This window comes from Alosa alosa, chromosome 16, assembly GCF_017589495.1.
Source record: "Alosa alosa isolate M-15738 ecotype Scorff River chromosome 16, AALO_Geno_1.1, whole genome shotgun sequence".
Taxonomy (NCBI): Eukaryota; Metazoa; Chordata; class Actinopteri; order Clupeiformes; family Clupeidae; genus Alosa; species Alosa alosa.
In genome coordinates, this window is record NC_063204.1 from 17,944,001 (window position 1) to 17,956,295 (window position 12,295).

General features: G+C 39.8%; 1 protein-coding gene across 1 annotated transcript; it reads left to right on the top strand.

Moving 5' to 3' along the window:
- The first annotated feature begins 903 nt into the window (after window positions 1-903).
- On the top strand, window positions 904-5,905 carry LOC125309938 (C-C motif chemokine 2-like). Its single transcript, XM_048267059.1, has 4 exons — window positions 904-1,133; window positions 5,223-5,340; window positions 5,523-5,600; window positions 5,764-5,905. Exons 1-4 carry the CDS (start codon window positions 908-910, stop codon window positions 5,792-5,794), a joined length of 453 nt encoding a protein of 150 aa, XP_048123016.1. The 5' UTR covers window positions 904-907; the 3' UTR covers window positions 5,795-5,905.
- The last annotated feature ends 6,390 nt before the right edge of the window (window positions 5,906-12,295 follow it).

A 12,295-nucleotide genomic window follows, 5' to 3' on the forward strand; every position in this document is an offset into this window, starting at 1 on the left:
TATTGTTGTGCAATGACAATGACAACTGCTAACGTTTTATAATGGTATTATATGGTATTACATCATGGCATAGCACATTTGTCTTTATTTAATACTTAATACTTTTCTGAGACCTGATTTTCTGAGACCTGACTCCACTTTTTCTGACAGCGTTTTTTCTGAGACCTGACTCCTTAGAGATGTTTTTCTGAGGCAGTTTAGTTTGAAGCAGTTTTATCTGAGGATGACAGCTAGGTTTTTCTTATGCTGAGGCAGTTTTGTCTGAAGATGACAGAAGTTTTTCTGAAACTGAGGCAGTTTTGTCTGAAGATGACCGATGTTTTTCTGACGCTGATGCAGTTTTGTCTGAAGATGACAGAGGTTTTTCTGAGTCTGACACCTGAGTCTGGTTTTTCTGACGCTGAGGCAGTTTTGTCTGAAGATGACAGAGGTTTTTCTGACGCTGATGCAGTTTTGTCTGAAGATGACAGAGGTTTTTCTGACGCTGAGGCAGTTTTGTCTGAAGATGACCGATGTTTTTCTGAGTCTGACACCTGAGTCTGAGGATGTCCTAAAATGAACACCGTACCAGACATATCACATGAGTTTTTAGCAGACAGTGCAAAAAGTTTCTACCACAAAGTGCTGTATAGGCCTTTCTAACTGTCCAGACATGATGAATGATGTGTGATGAATAGGCCTTTTTCAATGGAAATTTACCACAATACCCTCAGCGATTATCGAGAGGTAATCAAGAGATAAATGATCATTTAGGGCTAATAACACTAATCAATGAAAGCGATAAAAGTGATAAAAATGCCACAAAGGTTTTTTTTATGCCACATTAGTTTTTATAATTAAATATGACTTCCTGCCATGGCCAACCAATTGTACAGTAATTGATTAGCTCAAGCAAAGCGATAACCTCATGTCATACTCAATGGAATGGATGTGTCAGTTGGTGGAAATATTCCAGAAGTGGACGAGAACCCACTTCTGCTTTCTGTGGTTGTTAAATACGGCGGTGAGAGTGTCCTCCACTTCACATTCTCCTTCGTCAGGCCACAGAGCAATAACAATGCAGTCTCCAAGGACTTTCATCAGCAGCCTGGCCATCCTGGCTATCATTGCTTCAGTTGTCTGGCAAAGAGCAGGTAAAATTGACTATCTATTTCTTGTGTTTTTTAACAGAAGATGTATCATACATTGTTACTACTACTTTGTTATTATGACCGCCGCGCAGCGAAGCGGCGGTCATATAGGTTTAGTCAGATTTTTTATTTTTTTTTTTCGCATGCCCAAATTTCCGTCAATGATTCCGGGGACACTGAAAGACCGGGGTACACGAAACGTGGTGGGCATGTAACCCCACATGGATAGCATGGAACCATCATTTTTCGTTTTGATCTGTAGCCCCCCCGCTGGACTGGACCCCCCGAAAGGAGGGTAGGGCAGACACAGTTTTCTGTGAATATCTCGAAAACCGTAGGGTTTAGGAGGACCATTTTTTTTTTTTTTGTATGTTGATCTCAAGGGGCCATGTCAACCCATTCCATAACCACTCATTTCATGTATAGCGCCACCTAGTTAAACACAAAAAGTAAAAATGAGGTGTTGTAATTGAAGGTATCTGTGACCTAACATAGTCAAAACTGCACGAAATTGGAAGTGTAGGATCATTATGACACCCTCTGTATGCACGCCAAGTTTTGTGGAATTCCGTTCATGGGGGGCCACACAATAAATTAATTTATGTTACTATACACCAACTGGCCTGTAGGTGGCCGGAGACAGTTTTCTGTGAATATCTCGAGAACCGTGGGGCCTAGGAGGTCCACCTTTTTATGTATGTTGGTCTTAAGGGGCATGTCAACCCATCCCATTACCACTTATTTCATGTATAGCGCCACCTAGTTAAAAATTAAAAGCAAAAATTAGGTGTTTTCATCACAATATCTCTGGCTGACAAGGTCAAAACTGCACGAAATTAAAAGTGTAGGATCATTATGACACCCTCCGAATGCATGCCAAGTTTTGTGTACTTTCGTTCATGGGGGCCTTACAATAAAATAATTTATGTGTACATTTAGTGGCGACACCAACAAGGATTCCGGACACTGAAAGACCGGGGTACACAAAACTTGGTGGGCATGTACCCCCACATGGATAGCATGGAACCGTCATTCTTCGTTTTGATCTGTAGCCCCCGCTGGACTGGACCCCCCGAAAGGAGGGTAGGGCAGACACAGTTCTCTGTGAATATCTTGAGAACTGTAGGGCCTAGGATGACCAATTTTTTCCGTATGTTTGCCTCCAGGGTCATGTTAACCCATTCCATGTGCACACATGTGCATAAACAGATACACACGCACACACATACATTTACAGTAATCATACGTATGACACATACTCACACAGTAGACATATGTACGCATGCATGCACATGCACAAACACACATACACAGGCAAACACACAAGCACGCACATACACACACACACACACACCCACACACATAAACATAAATTTGTACACGCACACATGCACACAATTCAAGAATTTTTCCCGTCATCTACTCCCTGAATTTTTGGTCATTGATACCCGGGACACCGAACCACCGGGGTACATGAAATTTGGTGGGTATGTAGCCCCACTAGACTTTTACGGAAAAATTTCATTTCGTCCCCGGGGACCACCCCCCCCCCCGAACCGCAAAAAACACTTTTTCCTAAATAACTACCTGAACCGTGGCACTGAGGATGAAGAATCTTTTATGGTATGTTGGTCTCAAGGGCCCACATCAACCTGGCTCATAATCACTCATTTGTGATTTGCACCCCCACCCCCCGTAAAAAATGAAAATGCAATATTATTCTGCTTTTATCGCCCCTATCTTCAGTTAAGATGTTCAGAACTGCACCAAATTTTATGTGTATGATTGACCTGGCATTCTCTGGGGGTTTGCCAAGTTTCGTAGAATTTCATCCATGGGGGGGTCTAAAAAAATTAGGTTATGTGTACATTTAGTGACTGTAAACTCATTGGCCTGTAAATGGCGGTGCACACATATACACATGCACACACACAGGCACCCACATACTATCGGTATTAGAACGGCCGATACATAATTACAAATTCAGTAGGATTAAAAGAAAGCCAAAATAAATATTCATCATCATCATCATGGCTGCATTTTCAGTATTGGCGATAAGTAGTCGTTTGTCCACTAGATGGCACATCGTTGCAGTGAGACGTAATTTTGTTGGAAGTTAAAAGTGGGTTGGAAAAAACAATGGACGCTTCCTACAAGGACTGTAATTTACCGCAGCGAACATCTAATAAGGATAGGACGATGTTCACATGAAGTGTAATTCCCATTTCTTCTTGAAGCTGAAATAAATCTGAGGATGTTTATCGGACATGCTTGGTTTTTACTGCAGGTACGTTAATCTTGTAATATCAATAAGGACCTAGGTAATGTTACCGTTAGCTTTGGTTGAGTGATGGAGGCATTTGATTGATTGCATTTGTAGAAAACTATAAATGCGGTTATACCAAGCAAATTGATAGCAGCACTGTTTGTATCTTTCGACTGTCATTTATTGCACGTGCTACAAAATCATTCTGTGCAATGGAAGATTTACCAACGTTACACCGGTCTGATACAGTTTTGCCTATACATGCGTGAGACTGAGACGCCTGTTTATTTTGTTTTAAGTGCGTGCAGGGTGTGAGAGGGGAATCGATGTGCTTTGATTACAGCTTGGTAGTTGTAGTCTGTGAAATTAAAAAGCACGTGTGTGTGAAGTATCCAAACAATGACACCTTCATTTCATTATGGCTGCTTTAGCAACACACCTTAAGCTACTGTGTAGTGGGTCCCATTTAGAAGTGGCTACTTCGTTCGCGCTTTCCTTGACTCATGGAGCTGCGTGAATGTTATTACTACTTTTCGCCACGATATGACAGTTTAAGTCCGCTTGATACTGTAAGGCGTAAACCATTGGTTTCCAAAGGAGATTTTATTTATGTCGCCAGCATAGCCTATTGACAATTTATGTTGTAAATAGGCCTACCTTATAATCCTACCTGTAGCTTAGGGAAGCTAACAGCTTTCTATTAGGATCTAGTTTGTTAGTTACCGTTTTGTCATAACTCCCTGATGCATTTTGCATTTAGAATAGCCAGAGCGTGTATATCTCAATCGAAAATTAAACAATATCGGGTGCCTATGGACTAGGCTGGGTGAACCCAGCCTGATCTGCCCGCTATTTATTTTTTGATTTCTTAAAAGATTGAGCTTGGTCTGATGAAAGCCAGACTAGCCATGGACCTCAGTTAAACAATGCAAGGGAACATGAATCAGCCTATATTGGCACTAACAATAACGGACAAAAGCTCTTCAACTTTGGCCCGTTAAAATGTGTATGAACAGTCTAGCGACGCATTTCATCAAGGCCCATTTGGACATGTCAGTTATTTGCACCACTGGTTAGATGTAAAACAGCATTTCGTTTCAGACTAGGCTACTGTTACTTAATTTGTGCATTAACAATAACGTTTCAGACTACTGTTACTTAATTTGTGCATTGACAATAAAGTATTACATGAACTAAAGATGACTAAAATCTTATGTAGAAGAAGAAACATTCGCAAAAAATCCATCCATCCAAAAATGACTTTTGTTTTTGATAGCTGTTGAAAAACGGCATGGAACTGACAGAGATGTTTTTGTTCATAAATACATAAAAATAAATAAATAAATAACATTATGCTGATACCTTTTGCTTTTCCCAAATACAATGTAGCCTACAGGTGTAAGTGACCTTTCATCAATCCAGTTGCAATGGATGAACTGTGATGAACTGCCCTACTTGTGATTGTTTAGAGATTTTAAAGGTTTTATAACAATGCTACATCTTCTTTGGCTATTCTACAATCTATTCACCTTTTCAGCACCAGTAGGCTACTTTCTGTGCAGCCGCTTTACACACTCAGGCATGCCAAACAAGCATACACAAAAGTTTCAAGAGTGGGGGATGGAGTAAAATATGGAGACAAATTGAAGTGTGATTTATTTTCGCGGAACGGATGTACAGGACTGAGCGGCGGTCATATTTTGTACCGCTATACGGTACATCTAGTTGTATATGTTGTAGTACAGTATTTCTTGACAATGTGGTGGTCAGTGCAGTGTGTGTTAATTCAAACAGCAACTGATGTATTCATTTCACATGCCCTCTAGATGCGCAACCAGAAAATGTTGTGTCCTGCTGCACGAGAGTGTCTAATGAAGAGGTGATGGACCCAATCATTGGATTCAAAGCACAGAGGCCAGACAAATCATGTGTCGCTGCAGTGATGTAAGAAAAATCTCCTTCTGTCAGCTATTTCACATAGATTTCTTTGCTAAGAAAGTGTTGATGCATGGACCTCTGGAGTTTCAGAAATGTCCAATAAATAAAATGAAACAGTAACCAGCAGTCATATCAACTTTGTGGTGTCCATCAGTGTTAAACTCAACCTCTTCTGTATCTCCATGCAGTGTTAAGACGGACAAAAATGAACAGTTTTGCTGCTCTCCTCACGCTAAATGGTTGAAACCCAAGATTATGGAGTTCTTGTAAGTAACCCCAATCATCTACTACATTTTTCACAAAATTAAATGATCAGTTCAGGATGTCTTAATGAGGGAATATAAGTTAATGACATTGAAGCCATCTAGTTTAGTTGCGGTGGAGGAGAATCTTTCTCATGTTGATCTCATCTTCTCTTGTCTGGAATAGGAGGAAGTTGGACCGCGAGACACAGACTTAGCCCTCACTACTGTCTCGTATCACAACGTCCAGTCAAAGGGCTTAAAGAACCAAGATGCAACTCACAAAAAGATCTGGTTTACGATCTTTTTAAAATGTTTTTTTTTTTATGTCTTTTTTTCAGATTCATACAGAGCTTTATGTTATTCAAGTGATTTATATCGCACAAATTGCTCATTTAAACAAACGAAGTCACGGGATTGCGATCACATCATGGATTTTAACCATGATAACTATGTTTCCTTGTTTTATAAGATGTTCATGTAGGCTGTTTTGTCTGACGCTGCTTTTTCTGACAGAGGTTTTTCGGAGACCTGATGCTTTTCGTCTGAGTTCCTTTTGCCTGATGCAGTTTTATCTGACACAGATTTTCCTAACCCTTTCATATCTGATTGTGTGAATTCTATAAACATGACAGAGGTTTTCCTGAGACCTGATGCCTTTTCATCTGATGTCTGACACCTGACTCTGATATCTGAGGATGCCCTAATATATACACCGTATATGTCAGATTATAATTCATAGGCATCCACATCCAGTGGATAGCCAAGAAAACGGTATCTCTAGTGCTGTTCTCTTTGAACTGAGAAGTCTTTATAATATGATACTTAGCCTACTTCTGGATGCATTGTAGCAGGATTAATGGTTGGAGTTCCTCATGGACCTTTCCGGTCTGTCAATCATAATAAAAAACGATCAAATTGTCCAATTTTCCTGAAGCTCCTCCCTATTGTCCCACAAACAAACGGTAGCTCGGGTGGTGTGTAGATATCAGTCTACAATAGGGGCATACAATAAATTAATCTATGTTACTTTACACCAACTGGCCTGTAGGTGGCCAGACACAGTTTTCTGTGAATGTCTCAAGAACCGTAGGGCCTAGGAGGACCACCTTTTTTTGTATGTTGGTCTTAAGGGGCCATGTCAACCCATCCCATAACCACTCTTTTCATGTATAGTGCCACCTAGTTAAAAATGAAAAAGCAAAAAATTAGGTATTGTAATCACAATATCTCTGGCTGACATGGTCAAAACTGCACGAAATTGAAAGTGTAGGATCATTATGACACCCTCTGAATGCATGCCAAGTTTCTTGGATTTTCGTTCATGGGGGGCCATACAATAAATTAATTTATGTGTACATTTAGGGACTGTACACCAAAAGAGTTTTCTGTGAATATCTTGAGAACCGTAGTGCCTAGGATGACCAAATTGTTTGCATATGTTTGCCTCCAGGGGCCATGTTAACCCATTCCAATGATGGTGATTCACTAGTCCCCTACAGTATTTTGAAGGAAGGAACCTGTTCTGTATGCATTATTGTAACAGATGGGCTATGTTATTGGTAAAGTGGTTGAATAGCACGCTACACATGCGCACACACATACATGCACACACACATACAGGCATACACACGACACGCACAAACATGCACATAAACACACATACACACGCACTCTCACACACATGCACTCACACATACAAACACACCTACATACACAAACACACACACACACACACAATCACACACACACAAAAACTAACTGACATGCAGGCACACACACTCAATAAACACACACAGAAGCACACATATTTAATTTAAATAATTTAATTTATTGTGCTTATAGAGCGCCAAAACATTACACATGTATCATGGCGCTTTACAGAATGTAGGCAATCAGAGAAAAAGGAAAGAAAGGAAGAAAAGAAAAGAAAGAGAGAGGCCCATGGGTAACAGGGGCGAGGAAAAACTCCCTAGAATCGGAGATACATATAGGAAGAAACCTCGAGCAGATCCACGACTCAAGGGCCTGACCCATCTGCCTAGGGTCAATACAGGACAGTAAGGTCTGTATACATGACAAATGCATATGATAGTCAGGTGTAGAGAATAAGATATGGTGTTAAAAAGCACTTGAGCTGAAAGTTACAAGAGGTGGGATGATTATGTATCTGGTTTGATAATTCATTAATCCTGATTTAGTGACAGAAAGTTCAAATAGTCCAGCGTTGGATTTGTCCAGGGGAAGGGAGTTGTCAAGGGGCATGTGGTGGGTCGGCAGACGGTCCAGGAATCCGGGCAGAATTGTCGTAGGCAGGTGATGGGTCACTAGGCTGTACGGGCCAGGAATCCAGATAGGGTGACAGTAATAGGGCAGTCGAGGATGGGACTTCAGGTGAGATGGGTGAGAGGAGGGCCAACACATGGATGGTTGACTGGTGATGATATACTTCACAAGTGAGGTATAGTAAGGGGAAAGAAAGAGAGATGTAGAGTGGGTTAGTATTACTGAAAATCAAAATGGTTAATGTCAATAAGTAATCAGTGGTACTATATATTGTTACAGTATATCATAGTGAGAATAGGCAAGAGAGGGAGAGTTGAGAGAGAGAGAAGGGGAGATGGGGGGGTTGTACGGCGTGACACATGAAAAGTCCATGACAGCACTATGCTATAGCAGCATAACTAAGGCATGGTGAGGGGTAGTCGGCACCAGCGCAGGTATGGTACATATACACAAAAACAACCACACACTCTGCACACACTCAATAACAAACAAAAAAAGGAACAAAGCAGGAAATGAACACAATTTTACAAACGTGACTTATTTTTGTGGAAAAAATGTCCTGGACTGGGCGGCGGTCATATTTTGTACCAATCTGCGGTACATCTAGTTCATTAACAGTTGTTACATACTTGCTTATCTTTAAACTTGTTGTGCAATTGGATTAAAGGAAAAGCCTTGATTTAATCCAGGTTAAAACTTAATCCTTGTTGGTGCAACCCACCCATGATGTTTCTGTAACGTGGGATATTTGATACATTCTCTGATGAGATGTGCCCACATCCTCTGCTCTCAGATAACAGAGTTGCCTGGGGGATTTGGGGGTTTCCAGATGAATGCCATCTATATTTTAATATGTTAAGTTATTTTTAGATATAAGGGGAAGAATACAGATTCTCACTTTACTTTTGCCTTTTCTTTATTTGATTAATTGTTTTATCTGGTGTATTTGACATTCTAACTTTTTAACTTGTTAAGTTTAAGTTTAAGTTTGTTATTTTGCTAAGCTTACTTTGTTCTTGTTCTTTTGTTACATTGTTACAGTATATTGACCTATCTAGTTCTACCTTACATTCAATGTTTAGTGATATTGGTCTCATTGGTCTGCCTTGTCTCTATTTATGATTTACTGGTAATAAATTGTTAATTCACCCACCATTTATATATTTCTTCTTGTATGCCACTACTATATACAGTAGTTGATAAACTACTTGGTAGTTATTCAAGGTCGATTTCTTAATTTCTGTCTGTCTAATGTTCAATGCACGTTTAAACTTTTGATGGCCAATGCAATTCTCATCCTGAGGACACCTTACACATTCAGAATCCAAGGAATGGAAACTCAGACACCTAGATGCTTGTTTTCTGTGTCATCTTCAAATGTCTTGACTCCGCATGCAGTTTGTTTCTCTGCAGTCCTGACATGTTTATTTTGGAGGGTTATATATGATGCTATACAGTGCAGTTGCAGATTCTCTCTCTCTTTTTCTCTGTGTGATGTGTATGTGTGTGTGTGTGTGTGTGTGTGTGTGTGTGTGTGTGTGTGTGTGTGTGTGTGTGTGTGTGTGTGAGAGAGAGAGGACGTGACCTTGGGTGAAATATGAATTGGCATGACATTTATTCAAAAAGGGTATGACAACTATTTTTTGGACACCATGGAACACCACCAAACCTCATTTCTGTGTGTTTTATTTTCTGTCCAAGCCACAATTTCTACAACCATTGAAATTCATAGATAAACACAACTTTGATTCGAAACATACATTTCAGTTATGTGAAATGGTAAAATTCTCCATACCACCCAAGGAGGCAACAGTGCAAACCTACTCACTTAACTTAAGTACTGTATATTATTATGGGCCTAGAAAAGGTCATACACTATGCCATCATTTGAAATAATAAATAGTATCATATTAATTTAAATAAGTCAATGTATTTACAACCAGATAAAAAATACCGAAAAATAGATCTATGGACACACAAATGTGCACTTCACAATTTTAACCAATCAGTTTTCCAGCCATGGCGGTCACAATCCAGACCCTTCTGTTGTTGACTGGTCAGTTCTGAATGCTGAACTCGGTGTTGGGGAAGTGAGGCGAGTCAGTATTGTGGAGGCTGTGGATGCCCTCGTCCTCCTCAGGTTAGTCCTGAAAACGCAAGCAAACATAAAATGGTTCATATCATTATCAATATCTAAGTTTTTTAAATATCTAGATATGGCTAATATTATCTTTCCGAATAATTTGGTATCTGTGGCTAATACAAGCTTTTGTTTTTTAATGATGAACTCAAAAGCTTCACTTACACAAATTCTTCAATTTTCCTCTTCACCCAGGGGGAGAAAAGATTGCAGCAAAAGTGCTCATTCTTAACTGTGGTCAGGCTGAAAAGATAAACAGAACAGTTCAGTGTCAGCACACTGGTTTACACCATAATCATTCAATAATATGCATAAAGTTGTAACCCAATTCCCCATATCTATGAGTTAAGTACAGTGGAATTGAACATGTTTTCTTACATTATTGCACGGACACAGGGTTTGTCTTCCTCCTGTATTTTGAAACCAATGATGTTGTCGTTCACCTCTGCATTAGACACTTGCTTACAGCAGGACACAGGCTTTTCTGCACCTGCAGAACACGGTGAAACATCAGTCTGTGCTGCAGTGACCACCACAGTACCAAACAGAACAGTGCAATATCACAAATAGCAACAATAATGTAAACAATAAGACAACAAACCACAAATGATCTACAGTACCTGCTTTTCCCCAATTGACTAATACAACAAGGACTATGATACTGGTAGACTGCATGTTCATTGATTCTCTGGTCTGATCTGGAAATAGCACTTCTCAGAGGAACGTTTGGCAGGAGTATTTAAAGTCCTCAGAAAGCAGAAGTGGGCTGCAACCTCCTTCCAAAAAATCCCCTGCGTTCCATTAACTAAAGGCGCCCACTACCCACCTCTTCTCTTTAACTTGGCATGAAGTGAGATCATTAGTGTGCTGCCTTGTAAATTGTGGCCAAACCAGTCAAATGGAGGGAGGAATTGCTCCACTCCTTGACATGATTCAGTCTTCCACTGAAGATCCTGAGCTGTGTTATGTTTACGGTCTGCTAGTGATGAAATACATTTCTTGGAGTAGTTAGCATCTCTGAGCACAATGTCAACACTTTTGACTCAAACCTCTTTTTGTCTTACAGTACATGTCTATTTGTTTAACATCCGGGAAGCCTTACGATTTTGTGAAAGAGGAAGGAACTGAAGATGTATAAAAATAAAGTCTCATCATGCTCTTGTTGTCTTGCTTCTGAAACAAAGTGTGGGGAATGGTGACACAGCATTTGTTACATGACATGACATGTGTTGAGATGGGGAGAATTCCATGTGTCTCTTTCCATTTATCCACGTGTCCTGAGAGGAAATGTCCCTCCATGAAATAGACTTCACTGTCCTACCTAAATAAAGGCACCCCCCGCCCCTCAAAAAACATGTTAATGTAAAGCACATGGCATTGCAACAAGTCTCTTTTTTACATTTTTCACGATTTTATTATTGTGGAATTATTATGGTAAATTCATTTCATTGTTAGAGGGTCAGTTTTTTGGCCCCCTTGACCTTGGGCCTGGTGAGCACTGACCTGTTTCCAAACACCCTTTCCCAATTATTTATTTTCCCATTTGTTTAGATACATTTCTTGTGTTTATTTTATTACAAGAAACAGGACAGCATTTCAAATTCACTTTTTGTTGTCTAATGGCCATATGGACGTTTTGGGATAGTTGCCTTTCTTCAGTGTACTGATTTCACCCGTTGCTCTTTACCATTCTTTATTTTTGGACAGCTTAACTGTGGACTCTGAATGACTGTGAATAATATTGTAAAACTGCATTGATGATGTCATTCCAACTACTGTACTAAGTATTGCTTCTTAAAATGACCATATATGCTCTCAAAGCATGTGTGGAGTCTTGAACTATTTATAGTTTCCATTATGTCAGATGGTAAACTGTTGTCTATAATCATCATGACTACTTCCTCATTTTACTCTAAGAAATAACAAACTGAAAACATCAAGTTTAAGTAGTTTATTGTCATGTACATAAAAGGAATTATAAGTAATGAAATTGTTGTGCTCAGGAGAATAAACTAAAAGTAGTAATTGAAAAGGTATTGTGTGTGTGTGTATGGGAGGGAGTGGTGTGTGTATGTGTGTGTGTGTGGGGAGGGTCATGTGGGGTGTGTGGGAGGGGGATGTTTAAATGGTATGTGGCGGGGGGGGTAATGGTGCGTGTGTGTGTGAGGGATTATGGCGTAATGGTGTGTGAGTGAGAAGGATGTACCTGTTAGGGGGTGGGGGTGGTTGGCAAGTGGCAAGAGAAAATAAATAAATAATTCATTCAATTCAATTATTAATGATAAAACAAATA